The sequence below is a fragment of the Squalius cephalus genome, assembly GCF_949319135.1.
Source record: "Squalius cephalus genome assembly, chromosome: 10".
In the NCBI taxonomy this organism is placed as follows: domain Eukaryota; kingdom Metazoa; phylum Chordata; class Actinopteri; order Cypriniformes; family Leuciscidae; genus Squalius; species Squalius cephalus.
Window position 1 is genome coordinate 17,118,270 of NC_137131.1, and position 23,502 is coordinate 17,141,771.

The 23,502-nt window shown below is 41.0% G+C and overlaps 1 protein-coding gene across 1 annotated transcript in view; it reads right to left on the bottom strand.

Annotated features, from left to right (window-relative positions):
- Nucleotides 1–17,608: 17,608 nt before the first annotated feature.
- The window catches only part of tprg1 (tumor protein p63 regulated 1), a 24,153-nt gene continuing 18,259 nt past the window's right edge, over nt 17,609–23,502 (bottom strand). Inside the window, exons 5-6 of the mRNA XM_079884007.1 lie at nt 20,752–20,905; nt 17,609–18,410 (exon numbers count right to left, since the gene is read on the bottom strand). Coding sequence (XP_079740133.1) covers nt 18,216–18,410; nt 20,752–20,905 — 349 coding nt within the window. The 3' untranslated portion in view covers nt 17,609–18,215. The remainder of the gene's footprint in view (nt 18,411–20,751; nt 20,906–23,502) is intronic.

A 23,502-nucleotide genomic window follows, 5' to 3' on the forward strand; every position in this document is an offset into this window, starting at 1 on the left:
AGTATTACTCGCCCCAGGCATGCTATGTTGCGCTGGTGTTAGACGGGTCATGTGGGGTCATGGGTGTCTAGAAAGTTTCTCAACTCTTCTCCACCCTCGGCCACTTTGCCAATCAAATTCCACTCAAGGGCAATGTGGAGTCTCTTTTCATATCACAACAAAAAGCTAAAGCGGCTGTCTAGAGGACACGATTTGCCTTTCCGCTGACGCTTGACCTATGAGAAGACACAAAACCCTCCAAGGCAATACATACGCCACACAAACACACAGTCTCTCATCCTAAATGATATATACAAACTACCATTCAAAGGTTTGGGGTCAGTGAGATTTAAAGACATTAATACTTGCCCGTTAAATTCATCAAAAGTGAAACTAGACTTTTTCATTTTCAAATAAATGCTGTTCTTTTGAACTGTCAATTCATCAAAGAACTTTCGTTTTGATTAAATGAATACATACCTGCTCAATACAAGTATTACTTATCCTTCTTATTACTTCCACAAAATATTAAGCAGCAGTTCTTCTGAATTACTAAAACACTAAATCCCATTCTCTGAACCAAATTCGCAATAACCTAAACCAATTTGTCAAATAAATCACTTTTTCTGTAAAACATTGAAGAAGTTCAGGTAATTAAAACACTGTTTGCAAAACTCATGCACTCTTTTTGCAAACCTCTAAACACATTCTCACTCACTAAAACACATTTCACACTGTTATGCACTTATGTTTCAAAATGCTAAACACAGGGTGGCAAAAGTTAAACACAACTGCAACACAGTTGTCATTGTTTGCACACAACGACTTAAAATTGTTCACACTTATTTCTGATGATGTGACCAAACCAGCTGTACATAATACAAGTCAGTTCAGAGTACAAACATTTACTCAAAATGTTGATACCAACAATAGATGGAAACAATATAAGAGGGAGAGGAGGAAGAGTATGTGTAAGAGGTGGTGGACAAGGAGGAAGAGGACGAAGAAGAGCAAGGTGTTGACAGTGTTGACAAGGCTAGATCCAGCACACCAGAGGGGTTTTCCCTTTGCTTGTCAAGAGACGACATTGTTTATGTGACGTGGACAAAGTCCTCAGGCTGGACCCAACACTACACCAAAGTAGCACAACACCTCAGATCAATTGCAAAATGGAACACTTTTGTCAAAACTATACAATGTCTTATAAAACATTATTTTGTTGTCAAAACATAAACACAACCATCATATGGTCTGATTCTGTTTGAATCAGTTAAACACTCCTGTGCTCAACCTAAAACACTTTTAGCATTCACACAGTGAAAGTGTACAAATAAATTCACCAACACCACATGACACCAATTGTGCAGACTAATGAAAATATTTATTTCTTTTCATGTACTCAAGTCAGTCAATACTGAACATTTCATCAAAACATTCATAACAAAACATTTTCCAGTTTTCATACAGTATTACTGAACGTACCATTGTACTGTAAGCTTATAGTAATACTGAAACATAAATTACATATCCAGTTCAGTACCGAAAAAAAACGAAAAAACTAAACATCTCTCCGCCTAGCTGGATCTGGCCACAGGGACATAGGGCTGGAGATCATAAACCTTCCACCACTATGCTGAGAAGAACTCCTTGATGTGGTTTAGGAAGGGGGAGTGTGGTGGAACAGGTATTGAACTGTAAATTGTGGGTGTTGACGAAACCAGTTTTGGGCCAGAGCAGAACGATGTCAAACGATCCTCTCGACAATGTATTGCATCTAGTCCCTTTGGTTTTCTGCTGTGAAAATATTGTGTAATCTGTCTAAAAATGTAAGAATGAGGTCAGTGTTGTAAGGACCCAAGTTAGCATGGCGGTGGAGGACCCCATTCTGTGAAATGGCAGCACAAAGGGTAAAGTTACTACTCTTTTTGGGTAAAGAGTACTTGGGGTTGCCCTGGTAAACTGACAATAGCCCTGTGGCCACTGATGTTTCTTTCCCTTCTTCTCACTGTTCTTCTGTTGGCAGAATATACGTTTTTCACCTGTGCTCTTGACGAAATGTCCGAACTATTGATGCCACCGTGTACCTGTTTAGGTTAGGCTGTACTCTCAGTCCAGCCTCCCTCAGTGTTAGTCCGTGGTTTATTACATGGTCCACAATTATAGCAATTGTGTTTTCGAATTTCGTTACACAGATTTGGTTGTCTTCTTCTTTGTGCATGCCCTACCCCTCCTCCAGGTCTTCCTCTACCTTGGCCTCTTCCTCCACCTTGTTCTCTCCGGATTCCCCCTCTCATCCGCACTCTCCCTCTTCCTCTGACACCGTCCATTTTTGTTGAAGACAGGTGAACTTACCCGTTTCCTTTTTATAGTGCTTAAACCTGATTGGTGTGTCTACAATTAAGCACCAGTGTGTGTGCACACCTCGTGGCTGTTTAACCAATTGGTTCATGGGTGTGTTCATTTGAAAGCCTTTGCTTTGAAATTGCAAGGAAATTACATCATGATAAATTTCTGTGTCAAACGCATACAAGTGTGTTTAGTGTTTTGCAAATCACTGTGCAATGTTTCGCAAAAAGTTTGAAGCTGACAATGTGCTTACAGTTGTGCAAATCTAGGTTTGTGATTTGCTCCTTGAGTGTAAGGTTTTGCTAATTGTGGGAAAGTTTTAATTTTAGTGTGTAAACAATTGAAAAAAAAAACTGTAATCTCTCATTGACCTTGATTTTGCAGTTGCACAACTCTTTTGAATTTGGAATTCTGAAATCCGGGACATGAGATTTATTTGTTTGTTTACTTTTTGGTTCTATGGTTCTCCCACACACACACACGCACGCACGCATGCACAGGCCTTTAAAGGGGTCTCAGAAAGTGAGGACCGGCCAAAATGTCCTCACTGTACTCTATTTGTCCTCACTCCAATGGTCTAAAACACACAAGTCAAGTCAAGTCAAGTCATCTTCATTTATATAGCGCTTTTAACAATGTAGATTGTCTCAAAGCAGCTTTACAGAGATAAGCGTATAATTTAAGGCAACAGAGATTGTTTCGGCTGTACAGCAGAGTTAAGTTATTTCCATCTAAAGTTAGTTTTAATTGATTTGCTTCCGTCGCAATGATCATTTGTTATTAAATTAGGGCCCGCTAAGACGACACCATTCTCTCTACACAGACTTTAAATGCGAACCTGTGAGAAACACTGATGGCGTTCACATGCGCATTTAGAATGGGTTCTATAGTTATGTGCGTTTGAATATACGCAAGTTTGGAATTCCCGACAAGCCAAGCCTAAACAGAATACTTGTCTTTCCTTATAAATTTTGATAAGGAATTTTATTTTATTTGTTGCTTTGGGGTAGGACCGCGAGACGAATTTTCCCGACAACGCCTTATCTGTAGAGTGGTAGTGGGATCCTCCATAGGGAGAGACTAGTTGGCACTTAGCACTGCGTTGTCATCGGTCCAGGCGAAGGTCCTTCGTCAGATCTGGATACGGCCTGGATCCGGCAGGCTGCAGGAAAACCTCGGGATAAACACAGACACTAAAATTAGCGTAGATGCCATTCTTCTCATGATGTAACGAGTACATCAGGATTTTTGGGAAGTGTTCCCGGTTCCGGCTGACCTACTATATGCAGCCTAACATTAAATTATAGAAGTCTATAATGTATTATGTGAAAGCTAGGTCAAAGAGATGTGTCTTTAATCTGGCTTTGAACTGACAGAGTGTGTCTGCTTCCCGGACAATGGTAGGAAGACTGTTCCAGAGTTTTGGTGCTAAATAGGAAAAGGATCTACCGCCAGCAGTCGATTTTGATATTCTAGGTATTATCAACTGGCCGGAATTTTGAGATCGTAATAGACGTGACGGACTATAATGCGTTAAGAGCTCGCTCAAGTACTGCGGAGCTAAACCATTCAGTGCTTTGTAAGTAATCAGCAATATTTTAAAATTGATGCGATGTTTAATAGGGAGCCAATGCAGTTTTGACAGAACTGGGCTAATATGGTCATACTTCCTGGTTCTGGTAAGAACTCGAGCTGCTGCGTTTTGAACCAGCTGTAGTTTGTTTATTAAGCGTGCAGGGCAACCACCCAGTAGAGCATTACAATAATCTAGCCTTGAGGTCATGAACGCATGAACTAACTGTTCCGCATTTGTCAATGAGAGCATATGGCGTAATTTAGATATATTTTTAAGATGGAAAAATGCAGTTTTACAGATACTAGACACGTGACTTTCAAATGAAAGATTGGTATCAAAGAGCACACCCAGGTTCCTAACCGACGACGAAGACTTAACAGAGCAGCCATCAAGTGTTAGACAGTATTCTAGATTATTACGTGAGGAAGTTTTTTGTCCAATAATTAGAAACTCTGTTTTTTCAGAATTCAGAAGTAGGAAATTACAAGTCATCCAATTTTTTATATCCGCTATGCATTCCGTTAATTTTGTGAATTGGTAAGTTTCGTTAGGTTTTGAAGAAATATAGAGCTGAGTATCATCGGCATAACAGTGAAAGCTAATGCCATGCTTCCTAATGATATCTCCCAAGGGTAGCATGTACAGAGTGAACAGCAGCGGTCCTAGTACTGAGCCTTGTGGTACGCCATACTGAACTTGTGATCGATGAGACATCTCATCATTTACTGCTACAAATTGATAACGGTCAGATAAGTATGATTTAAACCATGCTAGTGCATTTCCCGTAATGCCAACATAATGTTCTAATCTATTTAAAAGAACGTTGTGGTCGATGGTGTCAAATGCAGCACTAAGATCGAGTAACACTAATAGCGAGATACAACCACGATCGGATGATAAGAGCAAATCATTTGTGACTCTAACGAGAGCTGTTTCGGTACTATGGTACGGTCTAAATCCTGACTGGAAATCCTCGCAGATATCATTTCTTTCAAGAAAGGAACACAGTTGTGAGGATACCGCCTTTTCTAATATCTTTGACAGAAAAGGTAGATTCGAGATCGGCCTGTAATTGACTAATTCTGAAGGATCAAGTTGCGTTTTTTTAACAAGCGGTTTAATCATAGCCAGCTTAAAGTTTTTTGGTACATATCCTAGAGACAAAGATGAATTAATGATATTAAGAAGAGGATCTATGACCTCTGGAAGTATTTCTTTCAGTAGCTTAGTCGGTATAGGGTCTAACATACATGTTGTAGATTTAGATGATTTAATGAGTTTAGTAAATTCTTCCTCTCCTATAGCAACGAATGAATCAAATTTTTCCTCAGGGAGACTACAATGCACTGCCTGATGCGATACTGTAGTAGACGGTTGCATAGTTATAATTTTGTCCCTGATATTATCAATCTTATAAGTGAAGAAGTTCATAAAGTCATTACTGCTGTGTTGCTTGGAAACTTCGGTGCTTGAAGCTTTATTTTTCGTTAGTTTAGCCACCGTTTCAAATAAATACCTAGGATTATGTTTATTTTCTTCTAATAGGGTTGAAAAATAAGCAGATCTAGCAGCTTTTAAAGCCTCTCTGTAAGTAATTGAGCTCTCTTTCCATGAAATGCGAAATACCTCTAGTTTTGTTTTCTTCCAGTTGCGCTCCATTTTTCTGGCTGCTCTCTTAAGGGCCCGAGTGTGCTCGTTGTACCACGGCGTTGGACTTTTTTCTTTAATCTTCTTTAAGCGCAACGGAGCAACTGTGTCTAAAGTGCTGGAAAAGAGAGAGTTAAACGTTTCTGTTGTAATATCTAGTTCTTCTAAGCTATCTGAGATGCTGAGATGATGAAACTGTTTAGGAAGATTATTAATAAAGCAATCTTTAGTAGCAGAAGTGATAGGTCTCACATATTTGAAACACGGAGTCGGCTTTGCAGCCTTGGCTAAATGAAGTTTACACGAGACTAGATAATGATCTGAGATGTCATCGCTCTGCTGCAGAATTTCAACGGCATCAACATCTATTCCGTGTGATAATATTAGATCTAGAGTATGATTACGACGATGAGTAGGTCCTGACACGTGTTGTCTAACTCCAATTGAATTTACAATGTCTTTAAATGCCAATCCCAATGCATCTTTTTCATTATCGATGTGTATATTAAAATCACCAACAATTAGTACTTTATCTGCAGTCAATATTAATTCTGATAGAAAGTCCGCAAATTCTTTGATAAAGTCTGTATGGTGCCCTGGTGGCCTGTATACAGTAGCCAGCACAAATCTCAAACGTGATTTATCGTTTACACTATATATTTTTACATTAAGCACCAATGCTTCAAAAGAATTATATTTAAAACTTGATTTCTTAGTGGTTTTGAAACTATTACTATAAATTACAGCAACACCACCCCCTTTGCGTTTCAGACGAGGCTCATGTTTATAACAGTAATCTTGCGGGGTTGATTCATTTAAAGTAATGTAATCGTTTGGTTTTAGCCAGGTTTCTGTCAAACACAGCACATCTAGGTTATTATCTGAAATCATATCGTTAACAACGAGTGCTTTTGAAGTAAGCGATCGAATATTCAGCAACCCAAGCTTTAGCATTTGCTCATCTGTATTAGAGCTGTTTTTTATTTGTTGAACATCAATTAAATTTTTAACCTTAGTTGGGTTTAAACGTTTTTTGGATTTCCAAATTCGGGGAACAGACACAGTCTCTATATGATGATAGCTAGGTGAAAGAGGCTCTATGTGATAGGATTTATCTGACCTTGGTGACGCGAGGCCGCTAGCAGACGGTCGGTTAAGCCAGTCTGTCTGCTTCCTGACCTGAGCCCCAGATTGTCATGTTTGAGCTCTAAGACTATGAGCCATATTACTAGAGAGAAGAGCAGCACCATCCCAGGAGGGATGAATACCATCTCTTTTCAACAGGTCAGGTTTGCCCCAAAAACTTTTCCAATTGTCTATGAATTCTATATTATTAAGCGGACACCACCGAGACAGCCAACCGTTAAGCGAACATAATCTACTAACTATCTCATCACTCCTGCGAACAGGAAGGGGGCCAGAGCAAATTACAGTCCTTGACATCGTACTTGCAAGTTCACACACCTCTTTAATATTAATTTTGGTGATCTCCGACTGGCGGAGTCGAACATCATTAGTGCCGACATGAATAATGATCTTAGAGAATTTACGATTAGCATTAGCCAGCACTTTTAAATTTGCTTTGATGTCAGGCGCTCTGGCTCCCGGCAAACATGTGACTATGGTGGCTGGTGTCTCTATTTTCACGTTCCGTGTAATAGAATCGCCAATAACTAGGGCACAATCATTCTCAGTGGGTGTTTCACTGAGCGGGGCAAATCGATTTGTTATGGTAATCGGAACGGAAGAGTGGTTTTTAGATCCGCGACTAGAGCGATCCCTCACTGTCACCCATTTGCCCGGCTGCACGGGCTCTACTTCAGCCAGAACCGCGTCATGTAAAGAGTTCTCTATTCTATGCGCATCCAAAACATCTAAAGCACTAGCACTCTTACTATCCTCAATTAAAGTTTGGATGCGTGTTTCTAATTCTGAAATCTTCTCTGTCAACCTAACTGTCTCCTTACATTTATCACATATAAATCCTATATTGTCGACAGAGAAGGCTATACTAAACATGTGACATGAAGTGCAGGTGACAATAACAGGACAAGACATTACTCACCGTGTTTGTTGAGTGATTCTTACTCACCTGAGCTTTTTATGAACTCAAAGGCGCGGACGCGCGAGAGAAAAATAAATAAATAAAATAGCTGAGCGCACGGGTGGCGCGTTAACAGGCTAGCGAATTACTAGCGTTTTGTGCTAGTAGTACTAATAACAAAAGCTAGCGATGTCAGGTTAATCTGAGATGTTGGGTAAAATGTAGTAGTATAAACAACTAGAAATAGTAGTAAAATGATGGTTCAAAACAAAGAAATATAAGGCTAAGACGGAGCTTACAGCACCGAAGCACACAAACACACTCACAGCAGGCAGCGAGGCAGACAGGAGCAATCGATCAGCGATCAGACACACACACACACACACACACACACACACACACACACACACACACACACACACACACACACACACACACACACACACATGTCTGGTTCACTATCTTTGTGGGGACTCTCCATAGACGTAATGGTTTTTATACCGTACAAACTGTACATTCTATCCCCTTACACTGCCCCTGCCCCTAAACCTACCCATCACAGGAAACATTCTGCATTTTTACTTTCTCAAAACAACTCATCCTGTGTGATTTATAAGCCTTTTGAAAAGTGGGGACCGCTGGCTGGTCCCCACAATGTAGGTGATCTCAGGTTTTACTATTCTTATGGGGACATTTGGTCCCCACAATGTAATATAAACAAGGGCACACATACACACACACACACACACACACACACACACACACACACACACACACACACACACACACACACACACACTACACCCCTGAGTACAACAGTAAACTTGGAACTCAAAGCGGATAGAAAGCAAAACACAATCCTTCCATATCAACTTTTACCCATTTACTAAGCATGAAAAAAAAAGGATGTCAGTTTGTCAGAGGCTGTGCTTCAGTTTAAAAAAAAAAAAATATGGAAAGAAAAAGATTCTATAGCCATGGGCAACGTCTTACCTTTTCACAGAAGAATGCAGCCTGAACCTCTCCCATTATGAAACTTCATGATGATTAACTGAAGAACTCTGTGTGCTACATTACCCATCAAGTACCCGACACCTAAGCACAGGGATTACTGTGGATGTTTATACATCCAGAACAGTATATTCACCTCCAAAATTATCATTCTGTATTATTCAGATACATATAGGGCTACTCTATCACTTCTTGATAAGGTTATATAAGGCCAGTTAAGGGCTACACTGATGGCCTCAAGCTAGATTATGTATAACTTATTTGTCAAATGTTTTTAATAGACGTAAAAGTTCAAAGATGACTCATTGAGAAATATAACCACACTATGTCATGCATTTATAATAAACAATTCATTTTCTCAAATCAACCTAGATTATGCAACAGACTAGAATCATATTTTGACAATTTTAATAATTTCTTGGATAAGATAAGATCATTTCTCTTATTTATTGGCTGATTTTTTTTTAACTGAAAGAGGGCAATTATTGTTCAGCCTCCGTGGAAACACTGCTCACAATACAACACCGCAATTACAGGGATGACATAAAAGTGCTTACAAAATGCAAGAAGAAAAAACACAGAAAGCAGACCACAAAGAGCTCAATTCACTGGTCAATATATAAAAATGGCACTTATGAAAAGCAGTGTGATACAATATTGGTCTCTCTGCTTTATTTCACCATTTCCAAGGGAAATCAATCAATTGGATTCTGCACAGTACAGTGAAGATAAGGTGATATATCTTGCCACCATGACAACACTAATAACAAGTTCACTGCTAATATGGACACGCCTATCAAAAAGAGCAATATTATTTATCTTTCACTTATCCTCTTGTGAAATCCAACTCACACAGAGCAGTGTCATCACTCTGTTTTATTCTGTTTCTTTTTAAACAGTCTCAGTTTATTTGGCATATGATCCAAGGTTTACTCTGTAGATCTTTTACGAGCAGAGGTGGAGATACCATGGATGAGAAGCCATGGCCTGAGGGGACAGCAGTGCCTGATCCTGGTTTGCGAGACACGTCCCCACATTCGTAGGAAAAGCATTAACCCTTTGAGCCTTCAAAGACAAAAATATAAACGATCATGTTGTGAACTGTACATCATTACATTAGGAAAGGTTGGTGTCATGTGCAAGTGTGTATAAGCTTGTTTAGTTGTAAATGGATATTGTGGGAGGTTGATGAATGGAAAGAACGCACATATTCGCAGAGCTTCTGGTTTGGGATCTGGTAGCAACATACACTGTGCCATTGTGCAGCCTACAGAAATGTAATCAGATAAACAAGAGATTAACACGTAACATCTGCCAGACCAGAGTTATGGTGTACATTCTGTAAGTCTGCATTCTCCACACGTATACCGGTCATGAGTGCAGATCCCACTTTACAGCAGGGCAGGGCGCTGCATGAAGCTAGTAAACAACAAAATCAAATCTATTAGTTTACTGTATAAAGAAATTGTTACATTTATTCAAAAACAGGGTTTGCATGTTCACTTGCACAATCCATTGTGCACTGCGTAAGCCACTTTTGAGCAATCTCATCACGTATTTTTTTTTTAAAAGTTTTGTATTAATCAGTTAATCACAGCACATTAAGACATTCTGAAATGTTATGTTTAAATATGCAAACAAGGCATTATCTTAGTAATTATGCACTGATTTGCATACATTTCAAGACCAGAAATCTGAACACTGGATAACACTGGATTTCAAAATTCTTGTTTCATTTAGCTTATTAGTTACAGGTTTTTACAAAGTTTTTATCACCCCATGAAACTAGACATGTTATAGAAGCAAAATCTCAAAATTGACCAGTGCATGACAAACAATGGTTTTGCTTGTCTTGTCTTAATCCAATTCTACTTATGCTTTCTTAAAGGACCAGTAATTTAATATCCAATTTCCCCAAAAGGATTGTAGTGGATTTTTTCCCTAAACCTAACTATCCGGCTCTATCTATTGGTTCCCGTCCCTGACGTCCCCACTCTATAGATCACTGGACTACCTGGCTCTATTTATTGGTTCCCGTTCTTCACGTCCCCACTCTATCACCAGCTTTCTAACTTAACCTAACTACCTAACTACCTAGGTCTCGTCTCCTGGCGACGTCCCCACTCGGGTAGCTGATTTCTGAGTATCGTCTCCTGGCGACGTCCTCACTTTGAATCTTACCTAATCTAACTTGTTTTTCCTAAACTAGCTTCCTTCCTAAACTAGCTTCCTGCGCAGGAATAAATTGACAAACAGCCAAGACAGATATTTTGAAATTAGGCTACTGTTATTCTGTGTATAAGCAACATGTATATCGGGATCACGCGCTGTCTGAGGCGTGCTGTCGAGTGTAACTAAACAAGCCAATGCACATTGGCATGCAATATTTGCATCAGCTGCTCCACCTCGCAGCACAGGTATATAATGAGCAGAAGGTGCATTGCATTTTCAAGTTTTTGCTGTGGAGCCAATCCAGTGGCCTGTACAGCAGCTGTGGCGACGGGACGTGCCGTCTCCGTTCCCTGACCGAGATGTTCCCTTTCATAGGAATAGGAATCCCTACCAAAGCGCTACAGTTAGGGTGCATTGGCTTATTTAGTTACACTCCAAGTAAATTGGCCTATAGCGAGATTCCTATTCGTTGGTCACTGACGTGGCATCGAACGTGACCGACTGAAAGGGAACAGCATTTTTCATGGACAAAGGAAAGGTAGGTACTCCTCTCAGAAAACATACAAATAAAGACACTTTTAGATGTTTAATTGCTATCTGGGGCATTGGGATTGCTAAACGAGGGCTAATTTTTGTGAACTAATTTTTGTGAAAACCTCAAATTATGAGGTTGGGGAGACTTGTATAACAAAACCTCTCATTGAAAAAGTTCGATAAACATATTTTCATTATTGTATTTGTGTCTATAGCTGAATGTTATAAAAACAATAGAGCACACCTAGTTTTGATGATAGCATTTACTTTTAATAAATGCATTATAAACGGCAGTGCTTCATTAAGCAGTGAATATTGAACTGTTTCATCAACATAAGAGTGTTTAGTGTGCTGTGTTAATTGTTTTGAGAGCAACTACATTCATTTGAAGAAATGTCACATCGACTGAGAAAAACTGACCTGTTTTTACACACATTCCAATTCATAAAACACAATTTAATAATTTAATTAACTCAAGAATCACAATGTGAACTCAAATAACACATTTATCCATGAGTAAACATTATGTAGCAAAACTGATGATACATCAATCAGATGATAAACGAGCCAATGCACATCGGCGTGCAATCATTTGCATCAGCTGGTCAGCCACGCAGCGCGGGTATATAATGATCAGAAGGTGCGATTGCACTTCAGTCTTTTGCTTCAGAGCCAAGCACTTCGGTGCTCTCTACAACTCTACAGGAGAACCACGAGCAAGCTTTTTTCGGACCTCTCCACTCTGGTGCGGGCAACACAGCACAGCAGCGCGAGTGGTCTTTCTCTCTCTTCCTTTCTTTTCTGTTTTTGTTTACTTGAGCAAACAAAAAGCTGTTCTCACAGCTGGTAAGGTGCACAGTGAGAGCGCTCAAAAGCCGTTCTGACGGATGGTAAGACCACACCAGTGAGAGAGAGACAGCGCACAGACAGGTGCACATTCCTGTCTGTGTTTGCGGTGACCGTTCCCCTGCGTGCATCAGCACCTATGAGAGCAGTCCCTAAAAGAGCTTACACAGATAGAACGTGTCTTTTAAAAGATGACATTCTATCTGTGTGTTTCTGGATGCGGTCGCTACCTGGGATCGCGGGATGGTCTCGATCGCTGCCTCGTATGTCTGGGCCTCGAACACGCTGAGGCAGCCTTCGTTGATGAGTCAGGCACCCATTGTGGGAAGATGACCATCACGGAGCTGCGGTCGAGACTCTCGTTCCTGCAAAGGGGCGGAGTCCCCGTGCCTCTGCCTCGATCTAACCCTCCTCAGAGGGTTGCTTCGGGCACTGATACGTGAGACCTGAGGATTACGGTGAGGATCGGGCTCGTATGGAACCCTCCACCGTGTCCCGAGCCCTCGAGGCTGGATGATTGGTATCTCGGGGTGGCGCGCGCTGGTTCTCAGCAACCCACCTCAGTTCCTTTCTTCCCAGAGGTGCATGAGGAGCTCACGGGGACATGCACGGCACCTTTTACTGCCAGAAACCTCCACCGGTGGCTCCTCCTCCCTCGCCACCCTTGATGACGGGGCAGCTAAGAGATAAACGCATATCCCCCCAGTGGAGCGGGCCATTGCTATGCAGCTATGCCCTAACTCCATTTGGCGCGGAGAACCGTGTCTCCCTTCCCGGGCCTGTAAGTACTCGCTTCGTGCAACGAAGGTCACCGCACAGTCAGTGGGTCATGAGATGTCCACTTTGGTGGTCCAGGAACGCCATCACTGGCTGTGTCTGGCCAAGATGAGGGAGACCGACAAGCTCCGGTTCCTTAACGGACCCGTGTCCCAGACCGGGGTCTTTGGCGACGCGGTCGAGAACTTCGCCCAGCAGTTCTCGGCTGTACAAAAGCAGACTGAGGCACATTTTGACACATCAAACACATCTTGCCCGCTCAGTCTGCTCGTCGCCGGGGGCGGCCTTCTGTGTCTGCCCTTGCTCCTGCGCCGCAGAAGCAGCTTCCACCTAAACGGCGCCGTGGAGCCAGACGGAGGTAGGCTCAAACCAGCGGTACCCAAATTCTCAATAAAGGAGCAGTTTCCTCACCACTCTCATCCGCCTCTTCTATCGCCAGCGGGCAGCAGTGTGTGGTTCGAGAACGCAACCAAGCCGCCTCCTGCACCTCCTGACCCGTGGAACCAGGTAAGTGTTGCTCAGCACACTCAGACTCCGATACAGGCCGCCTCCCAGAGAGAGCCTCCTGAGCCAGACCCTGTGTTCCACCTCGCTACCCCACTGCGGGTACGCCTACGGTCCCTTTGGTCCCACTTGTAAGGTCTCTGCGAGCCTGGTTAGCGCTCCCCAGTTCGTCTCGCTGGCTCATTCTGACCATCAGGCTCAGCTATGCAATTGTGTCCGATATGAGGTCAGGGTACTACAGTCCCTACTTCATTGTACCCAAGAAAGACGGTGGGTTACGAACTATCTTGGACCTGCGAGTTTTGAATCGGAGTCTCCACAAGCTACCGTTCAAAATGCTCATGCAGAAACGCATTTTCGAATGTATCCGTCCCCGAGATTGGTTTGCAGCAATCGACATGAAGGATGCGTACTTTCATGTCTCGATTCTTCTTCAACACAGGCCGTTTCTGCGCTTTGCGTTCGAGGGTCTAACATATCAGTACAAGGTCCTGCCCTTCGGGCTATCCCTGTCTCCCCGTTTCTTCACGAAAGTCACGAAGGGGGCCCTTGTTCCCATGAGAGAACAGGGTGCGCGCATCCTCAACTATCTCGACAACTGGCTCATACTAGCACACTTTCGAGATCAGTTATGCGAACACAGGGACCTTGTGCTCTGGCACCTCAGCCAGTTGGGTCTTCAGGTCAACTGGGAAAAGAGCAAACTCGCCCCCGTGCAGAGGATCTCTTTTCTCGGTTATGGAGCTGGATTCGGTCGCACAGACAGCGAGCCTTACAGAGGAACACGCTCAGTTGGTGCTGAACTGCTTGAACACGTTCAAAGGCAGGACGGCGGTCCCACTGAAATTCTTTCAGAGACTCCTGGGGCATATGGCAGCAGCGATAACTCCGCTCTGGCTGCTCCATATGAGACCGCTTCAGCACTGGCTTCACGGCCGAGTCCCGAGATGGGCGTGGCATCACGGCACTCACCGGGTGACAATCACACCAGCGTGCCTCCAGACCTTCAGCCTGTGGTCAGACCCCTCATTCCTGTGGGCATGAGTGCCCTTGAAACAGGTGTCCAGGCATGCTGTGGTGTTCACAGATGCCTCTGCCACCGGCTGGGGTACCACGTACAACGGGCATGCAGTGTCAGGGATGTGGCCGGGCCCCCCAACTGCATTGGCACATCAACTGCCTCGAGTTGCTAGCAGTACGTCTCACTCTGAGCCGCTTAAAAAGGCCGCTACAGGGCAGGGACGTGCTGGTCCGTACGGACAACACTGCGACCATTGCGTACATCAGCCGACAAGGTGGTCTACACTCCCATTGCATGATGCAACTCGTCTCCTCCTCTGGAGTCAGAAGCATCTGAGGTCGCTTCGAGCCATGTATGTGCTCAACCGTGTGGCCGACGAGCTTTCACGAGCTGTGCTCCCGGGAGAATGGCGACTCCAAACCCAGGCGGTTCAGCTGATCTGGAGAGAGTTCGGGGAGGCTCAGGTAGACCTGTCTGCCTCCTGGGAGACCTCCCACTGCCAGCTGTTTTACTCCCTGACCGAGGGAACACTCGGCACGGATGCACTGGCACACAGCTGGCCTCCACAAATATGTGTTTCCCCCAGTGAGCCTACTTGCGCAGACTCTGTGCAAAGTCAGGGAGGACGAGGAGCAGACATGGAGTTTCCAGAGGTCCGGACGTGGTTTCCAGAGGAATGGGCCAGGGAGAGACTGTCACGAGGAGCATGATAGGACCTGGTTCCCAGAACTCATGCTTCTTGTGACAGTCCCTCCCTGGCCCATTCCTCTGAGGAAGGACATTCTGTTAGATATTTTTTTATTGAAAAAGATGACACAAAAATAAAGCCATACTTAGGAAGGACATTCTGACTCAGAGACAGGGCACCCTATGGAAACCACGTCCGGACCTCTGGAAACTCCATGTCTGGTCCCTGGACGGGACGCGGAGGTTCTAGGCGACTTACCCCCAGAGGTACTTAACACCCTCACTTTTGCACGAGCGCCGTCCACGAGACATGTGTACGCCTGGAAGTGGAACCTGTTCATCGAGTGGTGTTCTTCTCGCCGAGAGGACCCCCGAAGATGTTCGATAGGGTCCGTGCTTTCCTTCTTGCAGCAAGGGTTGGCGCGAAGGCTGTCTCCCTCCACCCTCAATGTGCCCAAGGTTCCAACTTTCGCGCACTGTATGTGGACAGAACTCAGAGTCTCAGGACCTCAGACCAGCTCGTCTGTTACGGAGGCCAGCAGAAGGGAATGCTGTCTCCAAGCAGAGGACGGCCCACTGGATGCCATGCCCGCTCAGGTTGCATGCTCACTCCACGAGAGGCGTTGCATTCTCCTGGGCGCTGGCACGTGGTTCCTCGCTAACAGATATTTGTAGAGCTGCGGGCTGGGCGACACCTAACATGTTCGCTAGATTTTATAGCCTACGTGTAGTGCTCCTTATTGCTCAAGAGTGAAAAACCTTTGAGTCCTCCAACACCCTCGGCCCGTTGAATCCTTGAGAACCGGGTCTAGGCTGGGTCCCATATGTGTGACCCTACGGGGATCCAATATGTGTATTCTTCCACGGCTGCTCCTAATCGAAGCCCATGTCTTTCCCTTGGGCTAAGTCACCCAGTATTCATATGCAGTGCAATCTTCGGGCTAGTCCATATGTATTTTTCCACATAACTTCTTCGAAGAATGTGGCTTCCGCAGCGTTCCCCTTTCCCATAGAAAGGGCATGCTTTCCCAGTGTTATTCAAAAATCTAACTGCGTGGGTTATCACAGAACAACAGTGACAGATCCACTCTGTGTAAGCCCTCTCCTATCGTCCTTCCAGGCAAGAAGGGGTAGAGGCTTGCACAGGGCGCTGAATGGGGTGCAGCAGCTGTGGCGCTTTGGTAGGGATTCCTATTCGTCGGTCACGGTGTGTTAGGGAACGGAGACATACGTCCCTTCGTCACATCTGCTGCTGCCCGCTGGGGTGGCCAGGTTATCAGGCTTGGCTCCTCAAAAAAAACCCCTGCAATCGCACCTTCTGCTCACTATATACCCGTGCTGTGTGGCTGAACAGCTGATGCAAATGATTGCACGCCAATGTGCATTGGCTCGTTTAGTTTCATTCGAAGTAGATTGGCCTCTCTAGCGAGATTCCTATCCGTCGGTCACGACGTACGTCTCCGTTCCCTCCTTCAGGGAACGAGGGTTACCATACATCACCGAGACGTTATACAGTATAATTACAGTACACAGTAACAGTGCTTTAGATGAGGGGAAACTCACAATTGTCAAATTTATTTGTAGCCAATTTTTTACATGTACTGTATTTTTTGCAGAAATGAGAGACGACTGCCTCAGGGAGATAAGAGAGTCTCTTGTCAGAAGACCAAGAAATTGCTAAAGAACTGCTGTAAAATGCTGTAATGAAATTCGGCCGAAGGTGCAGAGGATGCTAAATATATATATTTTTTCTAGTGTACTGCAATTGACAGTATACTCTATTGAGTTGCATACAGAGTTCTTATTCAATTCTTTGGTATTCATCTACTGTAAGATCACTTTACAGTAGTGTAATGAAAATAATTTTTTCCTAAAGCTTATTGTTGTATTTTACTGAATCTGCACTTTAATTTATGTTGTATACTGTAATAGACAATGAGCTGCAAAATCATTGCTGAATTCCAATATGAGGTGTTTGTTACAGTGTTATGAATTGATCTCACCAGTTTTCTCCAGGCAGGAAAATAGTCAGTCTATTTGTTATTTGTGTGATATCTGGGGCCAAAGTTTGATTCTGACAAAAGAGAATTTGTTTTTGACCGAAATATTTGAGTTCGATGTGGAAGTTTGAGGTTTGTAAAAATTGGTGTGTAGTTATGAGATTGTTTATATTTGTCAGAAAATGGTGAATTGTTTCATGAATTGTGTGTTAGCAGTCAAGAAAATCTGTAATAAAAAATCTGAAAAGAATCCACATTCAGTGACTTATGTACACCGTGTTAATTGGGGTGGCCATGCTGGTGCCAATTTTTAGGGGACAATTCGCATTACCTTAAATGTAAAATATACAGTACGTTTTATACGTTTCAAGCTTGTTGACATAGCCCCACCTTAGAAATGCCCAATAAATCAAAACAGAGCAAATTAGTCAGATAAATGAAGCACAGCTAAGGAACACTAATTTCAGTTTCAGCACTAATGAAGCATGTTTCAGTATTAACATTTATTTTATAAAGGCTTTGCAGTTTATTTGACATTCTGTTGAAGAAATATATCAAGACCACTAAGTGAATGCAGTAATTACACAATATGGGGAAATCCAGTACTGCATTTTGCTGTAATAACAAAACCCTAAACCATCAAACAAAAATTACTTATATACCCTTATGCATCAATTGGCTTGTAAGAAGCTTTATGATGAGGTACAATATCAGCATAGATACAGAAAGAAAAGGCACATTACAAAACACATAGTGAGGTTTCCTCTGAGAGATAACATACCGAATACAAGATATTTCTACAAAGGAAGTCGTAGGAGGAGGGAAAACATTCTTTGTATGCTAAGACACAACCAAACAGGAAATGTCTGATTGACATTTTGGCGCTAATGTAACTAGATGAAACTGAAAGGTTTGATGGACATTAATAGTATAGAATGTATTTCAAGAACAAAAATTATACATTCCTCCCATATATTAAAAATATATTAAATTAAAATATAAATTACACATGCTCAGCTGGTGCAAGAGAATTACTTAGTGTAAACAATCATTGGAAGACTCAAAGTGCCCTCAGAAACCAATATTGCCTCGTGCTAAGCAATAGCCCAGCTTGTTTTGGTTGCCTATGACAGACATCAGACCAACATATGCTTCGATTAGAATGGGTTGATTCAGCACAAGAACCCCGTTGGCTTTTCCAGGTATAGGATTCTTGCTGTGGGCTTTCTGCGCTGCTAAAGTCAGCTCCTCCCTGAAGTTTTCAATCTAAATGAGGAAGAAAAATATGGAAAAGTAATTTATTCAGTACTAAAACACATGGCAAAAACAACTTTTATATGCTTATTTGGCTCAACTCGTGTTTGTCAGGTTGGTGGTTTCTGCTTGTCAAAACAATCCTGTTTATGTTTTCTCTTTTTTTTTTATCAACCGTTCTTCATTTTTGTTGAACCTGCTGTTCACCTCAGTAGGTGGGGTGGAATGTGAGGAATGGGAATGTGTGGCTGTGGGATTAGACACCCCCTTAGTCCAAATGACTGGTTATGCGATCTTTGAGGTCACCTGCATAAGACCCTTCGCTCACACCTTGAACTACATATATACTTTAGAGACGCTGAGTGAGCCAGGGACCAAAACAAATCTAATTTCAAAATTTTTGATTTCAGTGATTTTTCTATACGCACTTGGACTATTTCTTGTTTATTGTCTAATTAAATGATACAGCCTTAAATTTATTTTTTATGCATCTAAAAATTACGTACTTTTTCTAAACCAATGACCACTTGACTGTCTACAGGTCCCCTAACTCCAAAAAGATGAATGTGACATAATATAAGGTCTACTTCAGATAGTTAGATGATCAAAGATGATCATGACATAATATAAGGGCTACTTCAGATAATTAACATAACAACAACAAAACAGAATATCAGTTTATCTCCATATTCCTTGCGAAAAAGAAGAGCTTAATTGTATTGAATGTGCACTTGTGAACTTCAAATCTTAAAAGTAGCCTACATATTTATTTCTATCCTTGCCGATAATGTAATATTTGTTTAATTATTATCATTTTAAATCATTATATTTTAATAATGTTTTGTCATGCTTTAAATAAGTGCACTTACTTTATGTTGGCTAACATACTACACATACTAAAGTAACTGTAATGTGTTATTCAGTATTAGGGTAAAACGGGGTTGAAGGCACACCCCAAGTTTAAAAAAATTGCTTTTCACTACTCCCATAGTGTAAGATTGAAGGAAAAATATATATGTTTTATTGAACATTGATGGAGCAACAGATTTTGTGTGAAAATAAATCATAAAAGTGGTTAAGATTGTTTAAAAAGCGTATAAATGTATGAGATGGCAAGCTGGACCTTTTATCCCACACACACAAGGTAAAAGGCTCACCAGCATAGAATAAAGCCAAATGCACCTTTTACCCCAGTACGCCTTTAGCCCCATTGTACCCAATATTTCAAGTTTAATTTATTTAAAAATGTAGTAAATTACAATTTCATCATTAAAAATGTCTAATTAAAAATAAATATATCTAAATACATAAATACATAACATACAAGTGACATTAAAGTATATTTTAGTTTCCCATAAATGCTTGTCAGTGCATTTAGCAGTACACTTCAAATATATTTCAAAGACAGTAGAGAAATTATGAAATTACATATAAAGATGTACTTAAGTCCTAGTTAAGTGGGTCAAAAGGGCCAATAAATATATATTTTCATTTATTGCAATTAACATAATTGTCTGAAAACATTACGTTCCGTTCGCACTACAGTATATTCTTTTAAAGTGTATTATTAGGTACTTTAAGTACTTTTTAAAAAAAGTATGCTAAAGTGTACTTTTTTCACAAGGGAAAGATAGATATAAATAAAAGAGTTTGCTTTTATATGCATATAAGAACAAGCAAAAAAAGCATACCAAAAAACCTGCACACATAAAAGGTGTTTGGTAAGCAGATTTTTTTAACAATGGCATATAAACTATAATTATCGGCAAATCTAAATGATCAACTTTCAGTGCTCGGCCTCTAAAAACCTGGATCACAAATGTTTTTATTGTCAGGAAATTACTTAATGGCATGTATAAACACAGATAAACTATAAACTATAAAAAAGTCCAGGTGGAACTGGTAAGCCTTTCATAGATTAATACTTATATTCAGTAACTTACGTCAATTTATTTATGCAGGAAATTTCCACTGACCCCATTTGATTTCGAATGACCCCAGTTTGAGAAACGCTGCCTTAAGTAACCTTGCCTCTAGCCTCAAGCTGTCATTCTTTGAAATCTTAATCATATAGTGAAATACATATTGCACCACTAATGTTAACTGAACACGTCATTTCTTCCTAAGACGACTTCCAAGAAATTGTGGATTCTTACTCCCCCTCTGCAAGTCCTCTGGCAGCTTCTGTAACACTTGTGAGTAACTGGTTTTGAGAGTGGCTACTGGCTAACTGAGCTCATTTAATGGTTGGGTTAAGTCTGATAGTTTGAAGATCTTATAGGAATATGTCAGAGCTAAGGAATGAGACCTGACTGTGATAAACGTGTTCTGTGTGTTGTATTGTAATACTCACCTCACACAGGCGACCCAGCTGCTCATTGGCACCCCTGACAGGGTGATAGGTGAATGAACAGAAAGGATAGTCAACAGAAAAAGGATTCCAACGAGATGTGAAAGATGGTTCTCTGAGTTTATCCCAAAACACCCGCACACCCTCACCTTCTCTCCTGAAAAACAAAGACATATCGTAATGCTTGTATGCTGGAAGACAATGACAGATAGATGATAGCATTGCTAGAGAAATCTACATTTACAATAAACTCTACAGGGGACTCTACAAGGAAATGCTATGGGATCCACAGAAAAGTTCAGAGAAAATAAATAAATAAATACATTTATTTCTATATATCCTATTTCTATTTATTTATTCTATTTTTTCAATTTCTAATTATTTATTTATTCTGTTTTTCTATTTCTATTTATTTATTCTTTCTATTTTTCTGTTTTTATTTATTCTATTTCTATCTATATTTATTCTATTTATATTTATTTATTTATTCCATGTGTATTATAGAAATGAATAAATAAATAGAACTAGAAAAAATAGAAATGAATAAATAAATAGATAGAACTAGAAAAATAGAACTGACTGAATGATGTTTATAAAAAAATATATATTTTAAGAAGGGGGTACCTCACAAGAGAATAGTCACATTTGGGGGTCACTGAAAACCCCTGACATACTGATTGCAAGTCTAGTGGGAGAATTCGATGAGAGCAGAGAAAAACACTATGGAAATGCATAAACGCAGATTTTACAAATATAAATAAATGTGTTTCATGAGTTTGCTGAAGCATGCACAAAAAGCACTTATCTTTTGTTGCAACATCTGTAATCCCTTACTACTAACAAGTGCATTATCTACTCAGGGATTCACAATTTCATGCTTTCAATTAGGTCAGCTTGACCCCAGACCCCCCCAGCTTCCCTCCCTGCCAAAACTGTCACCATTTCTCTTCAGGTCGCCTCCTTTATTCACAGCCCAATGTAATGTTTGCTAAGCTTAGAGGCAATTCCCTCCGCTCATCAGATTTTCTTTCATCCCCTCTGCCTTTCTCTTTTGCCATTTTAAGTAAATATTTTTTTAATGAAAAGCCTAGAGGGGATGTCTTTATTTTCCAGGCTGATGAAACCTCATAAGACAAGAGAGTGCCTGGCAGCAAACACAGGGCTTTAAAACCTCCAAACATTCGCTCTTTGTAATGTGTTGGCACCCTTCCATGTTTTACAAGCATCTTTCACAACAGACAATGTACTGTTTCTCCATCAGTCATGGAATGAAAGGCTGTAATTTTTACAACTGTCCATGCAGTCACACTAAGAGACATTCTTCATTTAACACCAATTTGTAAGTATTGCATCATGTATTGGTGCAACAAAATAAATCAACAAGCAATAAATAGTTTCTTCCTGTTAATATGAGTTTTTGTCATGCTTTCTATTTCGGTGTCATTGCTCCGGGTAGCCCCGCCCACAGTGAAATGTCATTGGTTTAAAATCACATTCCTCGTAAATGTATATTAAACTTTGAATGTGTTCTGATTGGCTGTTACTGTGCCGCATCCCACAGCGTTTTCACAAGAAATCTGACACATCATGCCTGGTTATAATATTCTAAATGAGGCAGTATAAAAAACACATTTCACAGTTTTTTACTTCTTTACAGAATGATTAGTAACCAAACATATCTGTGAAATCTGAGAAGTTTTCTTAACTTCATGAAACCTAGCTTTTAATGGAATGAGCTTGGTATAAATTCAATTTCAGGAACTTTCTATCCTTGATAGAGTTTTTGAAATGGAAGTAAAAGTAGTTATGCTTCGCTAGTGACATTTGATAAACGTGTGGCCTGTAAAAAAACACTTCTCGTGTGTCTCGCTGAGACTGATATGCCCTTCAGCACAACACCATAGCCATTAAACAAACGCAACCACATAACCAGTGACCTAGCTGCCCTCCTTCACTCTCATACAGACAGACTGGGCTCCAGGTAAAGTCAAGAATCTACTGTAATCATTACAAAGCATTCAGTCTTTAGCCTCAGGAGGTCTAATTTTTGTTTAGCTGATAGATGGATACATACTTTTCTCCACATTCACTCTCCCCTCCACTTGACTGAAATATTTCTAAATTATGACACATAGTTCTTGCATTCTAAAAAAAAATGGTCACACCTAAATCATTTAAATCTACATCTTTAATTTAAGTAAAAAATATTGATTAATATCGCAGAATTGATCTAAATAAAACTAATGTTTATGTGCTAAAATCAGGTAGAAATAGCTCTTTAAGGTAACAATTGGTGGTTATCATTTTTTTGCAGTTTAGTAACCACAGTCATGATCATATGATTTTAAGATATGATATCATAATATATGTTGCAGATATATTAAGGGAGGATACATGAGAAATAAACGTATCATCAATATCCTGCTACTTTGTAGCACAGAAACAAAAAATGAAAGGCTATTAAGGTATGGAATGAAATGAAAGTGGGTAAATCATGACTAAAATATTGAGTAAATAAATGATAAAAGCTTTTTTTTGGGGTGGGAGGGTTGATTCCTTTAAGTATGTGTAATTTATGATTTTTCATTTGAGCATATGACCCTTTGTTTTAGGAGTACACAGAGGTGTCAGTGCTTGGAATCTTTAAGCATAAAGCCTTTCATGAATTCAGATGCATATCTTCAACACGAGACAATTGATGCAAACATGTGCACACAGTTGCTTAAAACGTGCCTGTTGCATTTCCAGGTGTGT